Source organism: Pan paniscus, chromosome 7 (assembly GCF_029289425.2).
Source record: "Pan paniscus chromosome 7, NHGRI_mPanPan1-v2.0_pri, whole genome shotgun sequence".
Taxonomy (NCBI): domain Eukaryota; kingdom Metazoa; phylum Chordata; class Mammalia; order Primates; family Hominidae; genus Pan; species Pan paniscus.
This window is the reverse complement of record NC_073256.2, coordinates 17,807,713-17,826,838: the sequence shown is the minus strand read 5'-3', so window position 1 is coordinate 17,826,838 and position 19,126 is coordinate 17,807,713. Positions and strand designations below refer to the sequence as shown.

The following is a 19,126-nucleotide window of genomic DNA, read 5'->3' as shown; positions in this document are numbered from 1 at the left end:
CTGGATGCTGTGGGATTGCAGGTGCATTCCGGACGCTGTGGGATTGCAGGTGCATTCTGGATGCTGTGGGATTGCAGGTGCATTCCAGATGCTGTGGGATCACAGGTGCTTTCCAGATGCTGTGGGATTGTGCATTCTGGATGCTGTGGGATTGCAGGTGCATTCCAGATGCTGTGGGATCACAGGTGCTTTCCGGATGCTGTGGGATTGTGCATTCTGGATGCTGTGGGATTGCAGGTGCATTCCGGACGCTGTGGGATTGCGGGTGCATTCCGGATGCTGTGGGATTGCAGGTGCATTCCGGATGCTGTGGGATTGCGGGTGCATTCCAGATGCTGTGGGATTGCAGGTGCATTCCGGATGCTGTGGGATTGCGGGTGCATTCCAGATGCTATGGATGTGGGATTGCAAGTGCATTCTGGATGCTGTGGGATTGCAGGTGCATTCCAGATGCTGTGGGATTGCAGGTGCATTCCAGATGCTGTGGGATTGCAGGTGCATTCCGGAGGCTTTGGGATTGCAGGTGATTTCCGGATGCTGTCAGCCAAGTGTCTTTTTTGTGCAAAGACTTGCTCCCAGAGTTCAGAGGAAGCACTGCGGACTGTGAGCATGGACACACTTTTAATGAAATGAAAAAAAGGCAAACTTAAGCAATTCATTTTTAGAAACTTCAGAGGAAAAAGAACATAAAAATAAGACTTTCCCTTCGGTGTATGACAAAGCCTATTTTTAGTAGTGAGGGGCTTCCCCTTTTCAGTCAGGCAAGATTTCCGAGTTATTGCTGCTATCTTTATTAATGCATTGAGTTTACTACCATACAAGGAAACTCTGGGTCTGAAATTCTATTATTCAGCTACTGAAAAGCTAAAATTTTGCTCCATTACTTCTTCTTTACAATTGAGTAAATCTTGTTAGAGGACAAACTTAAAATAGTTTTGTCACCAGAATATTTTTAACAGAGGCTTCAACAATAGAAACAGCCATACGAGCAGAGGGAGGTGTTCTTGCTTCTCTACCATTGAAGGCGAAGGTGCGCTGAAACCTCCAAGAAGAATTCGACTCAGACCTCATTGTTATTTTCTGACAAGCATGGAAGTTTCAAGACAAGATCCAATTATCTTAAATTGCTACAAATGGATCTTTAAATATCATAGTTGAAGGACAAGTTCACCCTGTTTGGGAAAAGGCTTAATGAAAAGTTCATAACAAATTGTAAAAATCTAAATCCTACTCGAGTTCATTAACATTTGGTAGAGCAAACATATTAGCATATTACTAAATGCATACGATATGACACTGTAATAGTTTAGCAGTCCCCAAAACCAATAAACCGTGGAGGCTGTCTCAATAACAATAGTGTGCTGGTCGTGATGGACTCTCGAGTTGGACCTCCCAATTTCTGGTAGTGTACCCCACAGAAAATTGAGTCTGGCTGTCTCTGTCTGAACATTTGAAATAGAGCCTCGGTTGTCCTATCATAACATGGAGTAAAGACAGCTTAATTAAAAGGTCTGGGGCTTCTGGGAAGGCCAAGATGGGAGGATTTGCTTGAGCCCAGGAGTTCCAGACAAGCCTGGACAACACAGTGAGACCCCCATCTCTACAAAAATTAAATTAAAAAAATAAATAGCTGAGCGTGGTGGTGCCCATGCACTAAGGTGCTTGGGAGGCTGAGCAGAAGGATGTCTTGAACCCAGGAGGTCAGGGCTGCTGCTGGGAGCTACAGTTGTACCACTGCACCCTAGCCTGAGTGACAGAGCAAGACTCTGTCTACATAAACAACAACAAAAGGGCTGGTTTTAGTGGTACATGCATCATTTTATTTTCCTCACTTGAATTATCTCTAAAGGTTTTTCTACTTTTGGTTCAATTGACTAAATAGGTCCTGATTTATACTTTCATTGTTAGTTAACCCTGATTAAGCCTGCTTATGTGCAAGGGATGGCTTCTGTTTGAATCTAATGCACAAGCCTATGCAGTAGGAGCTATTATCAACCCATAACAGGGCCCAGAGACTTAGAAAATTGGCCAGTGCTGCCTGGCTCCTGTCTGGCAGAACCAGACCCTGGGTAGCCTACAGCCAGAATCCGTGTTCTTCCTCACTGGGCTTCACTGCCTCTTGTGGTTTACTGTGAATAAGGAAGGACTCGATGTTTGCCACTGCAGGCTGCAGCGAAGCACCCTGCACATCAGTGCTCACCTAGCACTCTTAACGCTTGCTTTGAATAGCTTTTCTAACACTTTCATTCTTACCTGTTCAAAACATATTTCAGCCTCTGATGATAGGTTGGGCTGGATAACCTTGTGAGTTCCTCCCTCCCCTGAGAGGCCATGATCTTCTGTGCTGAAGTGTTTCTGAATCTGAAGAGCAGAGATTTCAGTGGTGTAGTAAGAATATATAATGAGGGTGACCATTAACTTGTTTGCCAAACTGGAGTACTTTCATGAGTGAAAATGGACACGATCAATAACTGTGCTGAGACGGCAGGTGTAAACATGGGGCATAGGGTCACCCCATCGACACCAAGTTAAGGTCTAGTTTGTATGCACGTTTTAGTTTGTGGAAAGCCTCCAAATGCCCTGTGTAGTCAGCATTCTTACAGAGCTCATGAGCCCAACAAATTATGCAAGTAACTAAAAAAACAAATAAACTGAGCACTGCTATTGCAGTCCGAAGTCCTAGATTTTAATACCACACTACTTTGTCCCAGCTGATGGGCTTTGGTAAAGAAAATTGGTATTCCTTATTTCCTGATAGGCTCATGAGGCTTCTGGTAATTACTACTATGTAATTCTTGGGATTGATATGGAAAGAAAGGTAGAGAGATAGACAATTTATTTGATTGACACGCTTCTGCATTTATACTTTGTATACTGTGTATTTTTTCAAGAATGGTTCAGCTATACCTGTCAGGATGATAATAAAAATAACATTAATGGGTCGAGGCACAGTGGCTCACGCCTGTAATCCCAGCAATTTGGGAGGCTGGGGTGGGAGGATCACTTGATGTCAGGAGTTTGAGATCAGTCTGGCCAACATGGCAAAACACTGTCTCTACTAAAAATACAAAAATTAGCGGGACATGGTGGCAGGCACCTGTAATCGCAGCTACTCGGGAGGCTGAGGGAGGAGAATCACTTGAACCTGGGAGGTAGAGGTAGCAGTGAGCCAGGATAGCGCCACTGCATTCCAACCTGGTCAACAGAGTAAGACTCCATGCCAACAACAACAACAAAAGTTAATGGGTAATTGGAGGAATCTAGAATGTTTTGGAATCCACGTTAAGCTTTTAGGTTTTTGTTTCAGGAGCATAAAGATGGAAAATTAAGCTTCTTAAGTGACTGGTCTATCCAGCCCTAAGCAGACACTCTCAACCATGTTCTTAGTGAAAATTAAGACTAAAAATAGTTTTTTGGTTTTTTTTGTTTGTTTTTGTTTGTTTTTTGTTTGTTTGTTTGGAGCACAGGAGTAATCTGCATAACTGAATTGATGTTCATTTTATTGTTTTTCCTTCTAGTTATCTCGTGTGGAAGCCTTTCCTTTCCCCCAAATGGCAACAAGATTGGAACGTTGACAGTTTATGGGGCCACAGCTATATTTACGTGCAACACCGGCTACACGCTTGTGGGATCTCATGTCAGAGAGTGCTTGGCAAATGGGCTCTGGAGCGGCAGCGAAACTCGATGTCTGGGTAAATTCATCTGTGTTCTGGCACTTACTTAATGCAGATAAACCTTAGAAATAGATTACAGCTGTGTAATACATATGACTTCTTGCTATAATGCCTTAAATCCTACCTGGGGTGGAAATGCTGCACTTCCCAGTGTGATTTTTTCTTTGAGTATCTACAGGGATTTGTTTTTAATCCGAGCAATGAATGAAAGTCATATATTGCCTTAAGTGCCATAAAGGCAATCTTGCAAGAGTGCTGAGAATGTACCTGCACTCAAATGCCATCATGGTTTTAGGACACACAAAAATGAATTTCAAAAATATTGTACATTTTATGTTTTTAAAAATTTAAAAATTATGTCAATGAATTGAAGTTATATTCATCCAAATTGACATAAGTACAGTGAATTATTTAAAATGCTGTATGTCTACAATAATGTAGTCTTCTTTTTTCAAAAACTTAAAATATTCTGCATAATTTAAAAAATGGAATGAAAAATGTTTCCATTGGAAAATGCTTTGAATAAGTGTGTGAAAAATCTTGAATAAGCAGTTTAAAGAACAACAATTACCAAAGAGTGATCTTAGTAGGTCTGCTGGTCATTTGTAAAATACCTTACCTGCCTTTGGTTCTTCTGAACCTTCTCCACGTTCTTCCTTTTTTTTTTTTTTTTTTTTTTTTAAATCACTCAAAGCCATAGAAACTGGGAGCTTTAAGCTTCTGAATCTGCATGGGCAAAGATCACTTCAGGAACTAAGCCAGGCCCAGTAAACTTCAAATAGCAAAACCTGTTCTTCTTTTCATTTGGGAGAATTTGAAGAAACGAGATGAAAGGACGGTAGTAACCCTAGAGAAAAACCAACCACCAAAAGGAGGTTCTCACACTTGTCTGTGAAACATTATCTACTTATTTTAAATCACTGCAGGACTTACAGGAATGCTGCTTGGTTTCTCACACTCTTTCTCACTCTGTCTAGTGTATTATTGAATATATTTAGTGCATTATATATTATTGAACACAATTATATATATGAGTGTGTGCATATGTGTCTGTCGTTGGGTGTCCTCATTACAGTTTTCAGTAGACGATGACATTTCCTTGGACTATGTATGCTTCTTCATGTAGAGAGTCACAAGTCCTTCTAGGAGTTTCCATGCATTCCTAAATATCCTTCTGAAATTGGCTATGGAACAGCACTCTCCTTTAGGCACCTTTGATGTGGACAAGCTCTTCTGCCTGGAGCTTGGTCCTCTGAAGGATCCCAGTTTCACTGGGAGGGAGCTAGGTGGTCCAAGACACTCACGTCTGACAGTATGTACCACATCTCTGTTAGTAATTGTAAACATGAAAATTAACAGCAACTTACAGTTGATTGCTGCTCTACTGCTTACAAACATCCCTAATCTCATCCTTTTGGTCATTACCAATACAGGATGCAGGAAAGGCCTTCGTTGGTGCTTTGGGAGTTTAAGTGATACATTCAGTTTACATAACTGTTAAATGATGGGTCAGCTTGGGGATTATTGATCCCTGATAAGCCTTTATCTATCTTGTGTTATTCTTGTGTCTGAAAGTTAGGGTTTTGGAGTAGAAAGGATGAGATAAATGTTGAATAGTTGGCTGCCTGGAGATGCCCCCAAACATGCCTCAGTGCTATGCAATGCATCTTAGCAGCTTTTGAAAGATGATTCACTCAGAAATGAGTCCATTTGCTCAGAGGAAAATAAGGAAGAAGAAAAATGCCCAGGTTATAATATATAAAACATTTGTGTTGTAGATATTGGATACAGCATATAAGGAATAATAAAATTGGAAGAGACATAGAGTATTTAAAGGGAAAAATAGAAAAAGATTAGAAATGACACTTACATATGTACATACTAATGGATAAACCATGGGTAATTCATTTAGCACAAACATTTTGAAAGTTAATAAATATAGTTTTTGCAGCTACCACTGTAACTGAAAGGGTTGAGATTCATAACGTGTGAAGCATGGTAATGAAGCATATCCCTTTACCAAAGACATCTTTTGCTGGGGGGCGACAGCATGTGAAACTCAGCAAGAACATATGTCCACAAGAAACCATAAAGCTGCATGTGAGACTCAGAGGAAAATAGGGATGAGTGAGTAAAAAGGTAGGAGAACAGAGATGATATTGCTTGAGTAGATTGTATGACTCTAAGATAGATGAAGGGAACAGAGGCTGCAATCCTAAATCTACACAAATATTTAGTAGAGTAGCAAATGGATACCTCCATAATCCAAGTATCAACTAGGTGCCATATTTGGAGACAGATTATAAATGATGATATTTTTTGATGATTTAAAATGCACATGGCATTTGTGAGATTTATCTGATTAGAACGTACAGTAAGTGCTTATTCCTTCGACCTGCAGATAAGAAAGAAAGCATAGAGAAGTAAAGAATTTGCCCAACATCATAAAACCAAGAATACTATCATGCTAATTCAGACCAATAAGGAGGAGTGTGTTGTGTTAACTAGAAGTGAAATGAGCTCTGGAACCTGGATTAGTCCCCTCTGGAGGCGCATGCAAGGGGCAGGTGCAAGGGTCTTTGTGCCTTAGTTCTGCCTGGCTAATTGTGTCCTTCATCCTGTACTCCCAGGATGCTGACACGCTCTCGCCTATCAGTCTTGCTATTGCTTTTCTTCCATCTCTTAACTTGTTATTTGAATTAACCCTTTCCCTGTTTCCATGGTTACGGCTCTTTTGAAAATCACTTTGGGTTTCCACCAAGTTAAATGTCCTTGAGTAACCTTCTGGCTCATCTGGACCATGCCGGGGTAAACGAGATAGTTGTAGTGGGGAAATGACTGATACTAAAGACGCAGTTGGTAAGGAGATATATATATATATAATTTCACAAGACGCCATGTAAGTTTGGGTCCTTTTTTTTGTTTACTATTGTTATGAGATGGGTATTCATAAGTACTATTCCGAAGTGATTCTGAATCAAAATATATATATATATTCTGAAAACTGTGTCTATATAATCATGGCTTCAACTCTAAAAATGATGACCACTTGACAAAACAAAACAACCCCCAAAACTATGACTTTAAAAAGCAAATCATCCAATCAGGAAAAAATGGGAAATTACCCAAACAAACAGAGACAGCTATACCAGATTTTCTGCAAGAAATTCAATTTTCAAGCAAAGCAACTGTCCCAGGACATGTTGAAGAGAATGCAATGCGTTTTTAAAGAGAGTGTCTGGAGGGACAAATCCACCACAAACTGGAAATGATGTGAAGGGTGAGGAACCCCAAGAGAGCTGCCTCAGTTATGCTTGAAACAAGAACCAAATTCATTCTTGAAACTGGTATGAAAATGGATGCTTATTCAGTTCTGTTTTTTTTTTTCATTAAGAAGCTTTTAAAAACTTTTTTAATTTTAATTTTTATGGATACATATTAGGTGTTTATATTTGTGGGGCGCATGAGATTTTCGATACACACATACGGTGTGTAATAAGCACATCATGAAGAAGCTTTATTATGGAATACACAAGTTAGGAGTTTTTTTTTTATTTATTTAATTATGTTTGAGACAGGGTCTCACTGTGTTACCCAGGCTGGAGTGCAGTCGTGCAACAACAGCTCACTGCTACCTCGACCTCCTGGACTCAAGTGCTCCTCCCACCTCAGCCTCCTAAGTAGCTTGGACCACAGTGCACATCAGCATGCCCAGCTAACTATTTACAATTTGTTTTGTAGGTACAGGGTCTTCCTAAATTGCCCAGGCTGGTCACGAACTCCTGGGCTCAAGCAATCCTCCTGCCTTAGGTTCCCAAAGTGCTGGGATTATAGGCGGGACGTTTTTAAAATCAGAAACTGGCACGCCCCAAAGATAAGGAGCTTATAAAAGAGAACTTCAGAGTTCTCAATGAAGTTGTGTCTCCTGCCCAGGAGAATTTCATCCGAATCAGCTGAGGGGACTAAAAATCACACTGCTGAGTTACTGGCAGTGTTCTTGGTGAGATATTATGGAAAGGAAGAACCCTAGAGTGAAACTCATATCCAGTGTGATTGTTCTCACAACAGGAAAAGCAGGAAAAGAAGCTAGCTATCAAAAACCATAAATTGACTTGATGATATATAGAGCAGATACCCAAGCATATTCTTCATAAGTAACTTTGGAAATGTATTTTCACATAGAACTAATATAGTTTCCAAGACACCATGTGAGTTTGCATCCATTTTTTTTTTGTTTACTATTGTTATGAGATGGGTATTCATAAGTACTATTCAGAAATGGTGTTTCTGAATCAAAAATTTTTATTCCTATCTTTGATCAGGGCATAGTTGAAAGAGTGAAAATAATACTGGATGATGGATTCAGGATCTCAAATTCTCATGATAGGACAAACAAAATAATATAATAGAAATTAATGTAAAATTTTTCTCAGAGTAGAAATAAAATAATTGCAATGTATATGAGGAGAAGAAATTCTGAGTTCATAGTGTACAGGCAGAGAACTTGGGAGTTTTGGGTAAGAGCAGGCTCATATGTGACAAGTGCTGCCATGTGATGCTCAGGCTGAGTCTTGTTAATAAGGTTCCTCCCATCCTCGGTTCGCCCAGGAATCCCATATCCAGAATCATGACTTCAGTTTTCTAATAGTTTAAGTGGGCTCTTGAGGAATTGCTATGCATTTATGGTGATGGATCTGGTACCTGTGAGCTTTGAGGACTGTTTGGAATTTTTTTTTTTTTTTTTTTTTTTCTGAGATGGAGTCTCAGTTGCCCAGGCTGAGTGCAGTGGTGTGATCTCAGCTCACTGCAACCTCCACCTCCTCCTGGGTTCAAGCAATTCTCCTGCCTCACCCTCCTGAGTAGCTGGGATTACAGGCACCCACCACCACACCTGGCTAATTTTTTGCATTTTTAGTAGAGACGGGGTTTTACCATGTTGGCCAGGCTGGTCTGGAACTCCTGACCTTGGGTGATCTGCCCACCTCGGCCTCCCAAAGTGCTGGGATTACAGGCGTGAGGCACCACACCAGGCTGGAAAAATTTTGATATTACTTTGACAGAGAGAAAAGTAACGTAGTCATTCATAACTATTTTCAAATATTTAAAATGCTATCAGGTGAAAGATGGAAGAAACTAGTTGTGGGAAATTGTTTTCCATATCAGTGCCAGCCCTGACTGATGGGTAGAGTCAGCATGAAGACCATGCTGAAATCTGTACATCTTAATCAGGAACATGTGGGTGGGAAAAAAGAAACAAACATAAAATTAATTGCATATATCTGCCAAGACAAGGCCCAGGGTTGATGCAGACATCATATGTGCATACTTCCATTCATGGGTTTGTAATAGCAGTGTATTTTTCTGTTCTCACGCTGCTGAGAAAGACATACCTGAGCCTGGGTAATTTATAAAGGAAAACAGTTTAATGGACTCACAGTTCCACCTGGCTGGGGAGGCTTCACAATCATGGTGGAAGGTAAAGGAGAAGCAAAGGCACATCTTACATGGTGACAGGCAAGAGAGCGTGTGCAGGGTTACTCCCGTTTATGAGACCATTGGATCTTGTGAGACTTATTTACTACCATGAGAACAGAAACTCCCGCCCCCATGATTCAATTATTTCTTCCTGTCCCCACCCTTGACAGGTGGGGATTATTACAATTTAAGGTGAGATTTGGGTGGGGACACAGCCAATCATATCCAGCAGGCACTGTGTACAGAGAAAGAGAGCTTTTGGAATCAGTATAAAAAATCCCCACATCCCCCTTCATTTGTGTATTTTTAAACAGGTGGATCTTCCCAACAAGACAACTAAGACTTTATGCAAAAGCAGGGTCCACTTTGGTTCTTTAGATTAACTTCCCTTGGGCTGTATACCCTAGGTGCAATATGTTTTCCATTTTGGTGCAAGATTTTTTGACAAAAGCATTTTTTTTTTTTTTTTTTTTTTTTTTTTTTTTTTTTATTTATTTTTTATTATACTTTAAGTTTTAGGGTACATGTGCACATTGTGCAGGTTAGTTACATATGTATACATGTGCCATGCTGGTGCGCTGCACCCACTAACTCGTCATCTAGCATTAGGTATATCTCCCAATGCTATCCCTCCCCCCTCCCCCCTCCCCACCACAGTCCCCAGAGTATGATATTCCCCTTCCTGTGTCCATGTGATCTCATTGTTCAATTCCCACCTATGAGTGAGAATATGCGGTGTTTGGTTTTTTGTTCTTGCGATAGTTTACTGAGAATGATGGTTTCCAATTTCATCCATGTCCCTACAAAGGATATGAACTCATCATTTTTTATGGCTGCATAGTATTCCATGGTGTATATGTGCCACATTTTCTTAATCCAGTCTATCATTGTTGGACATTTGGGTTGGTTCCAAGTCTTTGCTATTGTGAATAATGCCGCAATAAACATACGTGTGCATGTGTCTTTATAGCAGCATGATTTATAGTCATTTGGGTATATACCCAGTAATGGGATGGCTGGGTCAAATGGTATTTCTAGTTCTAGATCCCTGAGGAATCGCCACACTGACTTCCACAATGGTTGAACTAGTTTACAGTCCCACCAACAGTGTAAAAGTGTTCCTATTTCTCCACATCCTCTCCAGCACCTGTTGTTTCCTGACTTTTTAATGATTGCCATTCTAACTGGGGTGAGATGATATCTCATAGTGGTTTTGATTTGCATTTCTCTGATGGCCAGTGATGATGAGCATTTTTTCATGTGTTTTTTGGCTGCATAAATGTCTTCTTTTGAGAAGTGCCTGTTCATGTCCTTCGCCCACTTTTTGATGGGGTTGTTTGTTTTTTTCTTGTAAATTTGTTTGAGTTCACTGTAGATTCTGGATATTAGCCCTTTGTCAGATGAGTAGGTTGCGAAAATTTTCTCCCATGTTGTAGGTTGCCTATTCGCTCTGATGGTAGTTTCTTTTGCTGTGCAGAAGCTCTTTAGTTTAATTAGATCCCATTTGTCAATTTTGTCTTTTGTTGCCATTGCTTTTGGTGTTTTGGACATGAAGTCCTTGCCCACGCCTATGTCCTGAATGGTAATGCCTAGGTTTTCTTCTAGGGTTTTTATGGTTTTAGGTCTAACGTTTAAATCTTTAATCCATCTTGAATTGATTTTTGTATAAGGTGTAAGGAAGGGATCCAGTTTCAGCTTTCTACATATGGCTAGCCAGTTTTCCCAGCACCATTTATTAAATAGGGAATCCTTTCCCCATTGCTTGTTTTTCTCAGGTTTGTCAAAGATCAGATAGTTGTAGGTAAGCGGCGTTATTTCTGAGGGCTCTGTTCTGTTCCATTGATCTATATTTCTGTTTTGGTACCAGTACCATGCTGTTTTGGTTACTGTAGCCTTGTAGTATAGTTTGAAGTCAGGTAGTGTGATGCCTCCAGCTTTGTTCTTTTGGCTTAGGATTGACTTGGCGATGCGGGCTCTCTTTTGGTTCCATATGAACTTTGAAGTAGTTTTTTCCAATTCTGTGAAGAAAGTCATTGGTAGCTTGATGGGGATGGCATTGAATCTGTAAATTACCTTGGGCAGTATGGCCATTTTCACGATATTGATTCTTCCTACCCATGAGCAAGGAATGTTCTTCCATTTGTTTGTATCCTCTTTTATTTCCTTGAGCAGTGGTTTGTAGTTCTCCTTGAAGAGGTGCTTCACATCCCTTGTAAGTTGGATTCCTAGGTATTTTATTCTCTTTGAAGCAATTGTGAATGGGAGTTCACTCATGATTTGGCTCTCTGTTTGTCTGTTGTTGGTGTATAAGAATGCTTGTGATTTTTGTACATTGATTTTGTATCCTGAGACTTTGCTGAAGTTGCTTATCAGCTTAAGGAGATTTTGGGCTGAGACGATGGGGTTTTCTAGATAAACAATCATGTCGTCTGCAAACAGGGACAATTTGACTTCCTCTTTTCCTAATTGAATACCCTTTATTTCCTTCTCCTGCCTGATTGCCCTGGCCAGAACTTCCAACACTATGTTGAATAGGAGCGGTGAGAGAGGGCATCCCTGTCTTGTGCCAGTTTTCAAAGGGAATGCTTCCAGTTTTTGCCCATTCAGTATGATATTGGCTGTGGGTTTGTCATAGATAGCTCTTATTATTTTGAAATATGTCCCATCAATACCTAATTTATTGAGAGTTTTTAGCATGAAGGGTTGTTGAATTTTGTCAAAGGCTTTTTCTGCATCTATTGAGATAATCATGTGGTTTTTGTCTTTGGCTCTGTTTATATGCTGGATTACATTTATTGATTTGCGTATGTTGAACCAGCCTTGCATCCCAGGGATGAAGCCCACTTGATCATGGTGGATAAGCTTTTTGATGTGCTGCTGGATTCGGTTTGCCAGTATTTTATTGAGGATTTTTGCATCAATGTTCATCAAGGATATTGGTCTAAAATTCTCTTTTTTGGTTGTGTCTCTGCCAGGCTTTGGTATCAGAATGATGCTGGCCTCATAAAATGAGTTAGGGAGGATTCCCTCTTTTTCTATTGATTGGAATAGTTTCAGAAGGAATGGTACCAGTTCCTCCTTGTACCTCTGGTAGAATTCGGCTGTGAATCCATCTGGACCTGGACTCTTTTTGGTTGGTAAACTATTGATTATTGCCACAATTTCAGCTCCTGTTATTGGTCTATTCAGAGATTCAACTTCTTCCTGGTTTAGTCTTGGGAGAGTGTATGTGTCGAGGAATGTATCCATTTCTTCTAGATTTTCTAGTTTATTTGCGTAGAGGTGTTTGTAGTATTCTCTGATGGTAGTTTGTATTTCTGTGGGATCGGTGGTGATATCCCCTTTATCATTTTTTATTGCGTCTATTTGATTCTTCTCTCTTTTTTTCTTTATTAGTCTTGCTAGCGGTCTATCAATTTTGTTGATCCTTTCAAAAAACCAGCTCCTGGATTCATTAATTTTTTGAAGGGTTTTTTGTGTCTCTATTTCCTTCAGTTCTGCTCTGATTTTAGTTATTTCTTGCCTTCTGCTAGCTTTTGAATGTGTTTGCTCTTGCTTTTCTAGTTCTTTTAATTGTGATGTTAGGGTGTCAATTTTGGATCTTTCCTGCTTTCTCTTGTGGGCATTTAGTGCTATAAATTTCCCTCTGCACACTGCTTTGAATGCGTCCCAGAGATTCTGGTATGTTGTGTCTTTGTTCTCGTTGGTTTCAAAGAACATCTTTATTTCTGCCTTCATTTCGTTATGTACCCAGCAGTCATTCAGGAGCAGGTTGTTCAGTTTCCATGTAGTTGAGCGGCTTTGAGTGAGATTCTTAATCCTGAGTTCTAGTTTGATTGCACTGTGGTCTGAGAGATAGTTTGTTATAATTTCTGTTCTTTTACATTTGCTGAGGAGAGCTTTACTTCCAACTATGTGGTCAATTTTGGAATAGGTGTGGTGTGGTGCTGAAAAAAATGTATATTCTGTTGATTTGGGGTGGAGAGTTCTGTAGATGTCTATTAGGTCCGCTTGGTGCAGAGCTGAGTTCAATTCCTGGGTATCCTTGTTGACTTTCTGTCTCGTTGATCTGTCTAATGTTGACAGTGGGGTGTTAAAGTCTCCCATTATTAATGTGTGGGAGTCTAAGTCTCTTTGTAGGTCACTCAGGACTTGCTTTATGAATCTGGGTGCTCCTGTATTGGGTGCATAAATATTTAGGATAGTTAGTTCCTCTTGTTGAATTGATCCCTTTACCATTATGTAATGGCCTTCTTTGTCTCTTTTGATCTTTGTTGGTTTAAAGTCTGTTTTATCAGAGACTAGGATTGCAACCCCTGCCTTTTTTTGTTTTCCATTTGCTTGGTAGATCTTCCTCCATCCTTTTATTTTGAGCCTATGTGTGTCTCTGCACGTGAGATGGGTTTCCTGAATACAGCACACTGATGGGTCTTGACTCTTTATCCAACTTGCCAGTCTGTGTCTTTTAATTGGAGAATTTAGTCCATTTACATTTAAAGTTAATATTGTTATGTGTGAATTTGATCCTGTCATTATGATGTTAGCTGGTGATTTTGCTCGTTAGTTGATGCAGTTTCTTCCTAGTCTTGATGGTCTTTACATTTTGGCATGATTTTGCAGCGGCTGGTACCGGTTGGTCCTTTCCATATTTAGCGCTTCCTTCAGGAGCTCTTTTAGGGCAGGCCTGGTGGTGACAAAATCGGTCAGCATTTGCTTGTCTGTAAAGTATTTTATTTCTCCTTCACTTATGAAGCTTAGTTTGGCTGGATATGAAATTCTGGGTTGAAAATTCTTTTCTTTAAGAATGTTGAATATTGGCCCCCACTCTCTTCTGGCTTGTAGGGTTTCTGCCGAGAGATCCGCTGTTAGTCTGATGGGCTTCCCTTTGAGGGTAACCCGACCTTTCTGTCTGGCTGCCCTTAACATTTTTTCCTTCATTTCAACTTTGGTGAATCTGACAATTATGTGTCTTGGAGTTGCTCTTCTCGAGGAGTATCTTTGTGGCGTTCTCTGTATTTCCTGAATCTGAACGTTGGCCTGCCTTGCTAGATTGGGGAAGTTCTCCTGGATAATATCCTGCAGAGTGCCAAGATGGCCGAATAGGAACAGCTCCGGTCTACAGCTCCCAGCGTGAGCGACGCAGAAGACGGGTGATTTCTGCATTTCCATCTGAGGTACCGGGTTCATCTCACTAGGGAGTGCCAGACAGTGGGCGCAGGCCAGTGGGTGCGCGTGCCGGGCGCGAGCCGAAGCAGGGCGAGGCATTGCCTCACCTGGGAAGCGCAACGGGTCAGGGAGTTCCCTTTCCGAGTCAAAGAAAGGGGTGACGGACGCACCTGGAAAACTCGGGTCACTCCCACCCGAATATTGCGCGTTTCAGACTGGCTTAAAAAACGGCGCACCACGAGACTATATCCCACACCTGGCTCGGAGGGTCCTACGCCCTCGGAATCTCGCTGATTGCTAGCACAGCAGTCTGCGATCAAACTGCAAGGCGGCAGCGAGGCTGGGGGAGGGGCGCCCGCCATTGCCCAGGCTTGCTTAGGTAAACAAAGCAGCCAGGAAGCTCGAACTGGGTGGAGCCCACCACAGCTCAAGGAGGCCTGCCTGCCTCTGTAGGCTCCACCTCTGGGGGCAGGGCACAGACAAACAAAAAGACAGCAGTAACCTCTGCAGACTTAAATGCCCCTGTCTGACAGCTTTGAAGAGAGCAGTGGTTCTCCCAGCACGCAGCTGGAGATCTGAGAACGGGCAGACTGCCTCCTCAAGTGGGTCCCTAACCCCTGACCCCCGAGCAGCCTAACTGGGAGGCACCCCCCAGCAGGGGCACACTGACACCTCACACGGCAGGGTATTCCAACAGACCTGCAGCTGAGGGTCCTGTCTGTTAGAAGGAAAACTAACAAACAGAAAGGACATCCACACCGAAAACCCATCTGTACATCACCATCATCAAAGACCAAAAGTAGATAAAACCACAAAGATGGGGAGAAAACAGAACAGAAAAACAGGAAACTCTAAAATGCAGAGCGCCTCTCCTCCTCCAAAGGAACGCAGTTCCTCACCAGCAACGGAACAAAGCTGGATGGAGAATGATTTTGACGAGCTGAGAGAAGAAGGCTTCAGACGATCAAATTACTCTGAGCTACGGGAGGACATTCAAACCAAAGGCAAAGAAGTTGAAAACTTTGAAAAAAATTTAGAAGAATGTATAACTAGAATAACCAATACAGAGAAGTGCTTAAAGGAGCTGATGGAGCTGAAAACCAAGGCTCGAGAACTACGTGAAGAATGCAGAAGCCTCAGGAGCCGATGCGATCAACTGGAAGAAAGGGTATCAGCAATGGAAGATGAAATGAATGAAACTAAGCGAGAAGGGAAGTCTAGAGAAAAAAGAATAAAAAGAAATGAGCAAAGCCTCCAAGAAATATGGGACTATGTGAAAAGACCAAATCTACGTCTGATTGGTGTACCTGAAAGTGATGCGGAGAATGAAACCAAGTTGGAAGACAAAAGCATTTTTTTCCCCGAATTGTGGTTGAGATATTTTGTAGTTTATTTTTGGGGCTACTAGAAAGAATACTGTTTCCTCATATTGTGCTTCAGTTTCATTGCAACATGACTCATACTTCTGGCATGCTAGCTGTTTCCAGTGACTTCCAACACGGGAGAATATGCTGGAATCCTTTTTGAGTATTGCAGCTGGAGTCGCCAAGCACGGGAATGAATGAGCGTTGACAGACTGAGTCTTGAGAATGTCAACTATAGGACAGCTGTATTTAAGGAAAGAAAAGATGATTTTCTACACCTAATATTCAAGAACTCAATCCATGCTGTGTTTTAGGTCCCTGGTCTGGATTCTAAGAAGAACCTTGTGAGAAATTGGAGTGTGCATGTAAATATCATTGTAAATAGATTTTGAGCAAAGTAATGCACAGGTGCATCCGAGTACATTATTATAAAATTTAGCCCACCTTCATCAACACGATCCCTCCTGCGTTATTACTGGGATCTCCCAGAGTTCTGTAAATTGCGAAGGACCTGCTCTAATTTACCAACTGTACTGTGTAATGCTACACCTCTCCCCAGGCCACAGAATTAAGCACTGAGAATGCTGACCTGGTATCCACTCTCTCAGGCACCTGCTAATCCACCCAGGAAGTTTCTAATCTACATGATCCCTTAATTATTTTCTCCTGTTTATCTTCTCTGTGGTAGTTTGCTTAAACCAACAGAGAACACACAAACTAGGAAGAGGTTATAGTTTGTGGTCTAGGTTTCCTGTCACAGAATCCCACATTCATATTTTGAAAACATTTACATCATTTAGACTTTTCAGCACATAAGAACCCATCCTCTCTCCACTATGTTACCTCTTCAATCTCTAGTATTCAAAATATTAGTGGTAGATTGAGTTATTTCCCACATAAAGGACATTATCATTTTTATTAGATTGTTTTGCTATTGTTTGAAATAAGTTTGCATTTATTGCGCTATTATAACCATGAGGAGATGAATTGTTCTGTAAATACAATATAATGGTTATTTATATGGCTAAAATAGCTAGATGACATGATTCAAAATACTGTTTTTAGACTGTAGTTGTTCATAGTTCTTAGATACTCAAGTTTAAATATATTCTTCAATTGCTTTCTATTTTGGAAAGATCCACATAAAATAATTAATAAAACAACTGGTTATGATAATGCTTATATCACAGCAGAGCAGAAAGATTAGCACTGCCTCCCCTGCCCCACCCCCATCTTTGCTCTACCATCTTAAGTGTAAAATATGTTCTGTATGTTAGTCAGGAAAACTCCCTATAGCAGTTCTCAGATTTTCCAAATGCATTGTCAGTGGCTAGGGAAAAACTAGCAAAATTCTCAGCGGTGGGTTTTTCTGTCATATTTCTGAATAGTATTTAATGATATTTTTCTTGTTCCTCAAGAACTATTGTGCAGCATTCAGAGGTTAATAAGATTGGTTCTTCTTTTATGAAATCTATACTCTAAGGAGTAAATAAGGTAAACACCAAGTAGCTTTAATAAAAAGTTGAGAACAAGCAGGATGCGGTGGCTCACGCCTGTAATCCCAGCACTTTGGGAGGCTGAGGTGGGCAGATTACGACGTCAGGAGTTCCAGACCAGCCTGGCCAACATAGTGAAACCTCATCTCTACTACTGGACATAATGGTGGGCACCAGTAATCCCAGCTACTTGGGAAGCTGAGGCAGGGGAATCACGTGAACCCGGGAGGTGGAGGTTGCAGTGAGCCGAGATCATGGCATTACACTCCAGCCTGAGTGACAGAGCAAAATTTCATCTCAAAAAAAATAAAAAGTTGGGAATAGAATAATGGCAAAAGGGAAATATAGGCAAATTACTTGAGAAATCCAGGTGAGAGTGGGAGCAACCTAGAGGCTGATAGAAGAGTAGATGTGGGGGAAGCCACCCTGATTCTGGGTGGAATTCCAGCAAGCAGGCATGGGGTAAACCATTCCAGAAATCAAGAGCTGCAACCCTGGTGGCAACAGCATAGATGCGGAGTGCGGCCCAAGGAAGTCGGACTTGCCTGAAACAAGCAGGTGCTGGGGTCGAACTCTCGACGGCCGCCTGGTCATAAGAGCCTGGACTGATAGAGCCACCAGATGGTGGAAAAGATCTGATAACTCTGACACCCGCTCTAGGGCAGGTTTTGAGCTGAGTCCTGATGCACAGGGCATGGTGCTGCACTCAGAACTCACAGTCCAATAGGGGAAGTGCATAGGTACGAAAAATTAGAATGCCACCTGCTAAATCTAAAACAAAACACAGTAGAAGAGTAGGAGGCTGGGTGTTTTAAATAGGCAACACCAAAGACAGCCTCTCCTGTTGTAGGAGAAACCTGAAGTCAGGGAGATCTTTGCCTCCTGTATGAATGGGCAGCTCTTCCTTTGGGGTTTGTGGAAGATGCGCACCTGCGGTGGATTTGGACTCAGGTTTGAGGGACAGAAAGACGTGACACCGGCAGGCAAGACTGCAGACGAAGCTTTAGGACAATGAGGCAAGATAGGCCCAGGGAAGAAGGTGGAAATGGGGTATATTCAGGAACTACATTGAGACAGGAACAGATAAAAAGAATGCTGAAAGCCCCAAAGACAGTCCAAATGATGGCCCTGGTTTGAGGTTTTCTTCAAACCAAACAGGTTTTAAAAAGCTGTCATTCACTAAGATGTGTGAAGCAGAGATCTGATCAAATGGATTTGTGGCAGAGGACTCGGGCCCGTGTTTGATGCTGTCACAAACAGCACAGAGTGTTGTATGCTCTGCAAGCCCAATACCTCCATGTTGGACAAATTCCACACACTCTCTGTGATACCATATGCATATCTATGCATGGGCTAAGTCGGTCAGCATTGCCCCTAGAAATTACATTTGGAGGGAAAAAAAAACCACCTCATTTATCAATATTCAAATGTGTTTCTTTAGCATATGGAGATCTAGAGACTTCAATATGTCCGTTGATGTGTACTGCTAATAATAGTTTTTCCTGCCTATAAGTGAATCTGATCCACCTGACATTTTATGACCATTTGTTAATACTCAAGAAAAGTTTGCAAATTGGCTTTGGAATCTACTGCCCAAATAACTCTGACTTAGCCAAAGACCATGTTATTGCATAGAATGGATAGAATAAAGCATATTGTATTCCCCTACAGGCCCAGGATATTTGTAATGTATTTTATTTTCAGCAATAAGTACCAGTAATCACAAAGCAAATACTGAGGTTGAATATTTGGTTTATAGATTTTCTAAAAATGGATTCCGTTCTAATCCCCGGACCAATATTTAGTATTTGTCCTGCTACAAACCTGCACACTGAAGAGGTGAGCTTCAAGTAGGCCCCTCTAGGGGAAAAAGTGCGTGTGTGGGAGACCTGGTGAGAGGGGAGAGATCCTACAGCTCCAATGGAAGGAGCCGATTCCTCCCCAAAGAATG

General features: G+C 41.3%; 1 protein-coding gene across 2 annotated transcripts in view; it reads left to right on the top strand.

Moving 5' to 3' along the window:
* Positions 1 to 19,126, top strand: part of CSMD1 (CUB and Sushi multiple domains 1) — a 2,070,470-nt gene that overhangs the window by 1,976,978 nt on the left and 74,366 nt on the right. For both annotated transcript variants that reach the window (XM_034966977.3, XM_034966976.3), the window contains exon 52: positions 3,519 to 3,692. In XM_034966977.3, the coding sequence (XP_034822868.1) occupies positions 3,519 to 3,692 (174 nt within the window). The remainder of the gene's footprint in view (positions 1 to 3,518; positions 3,693 to 19,126) is intronic.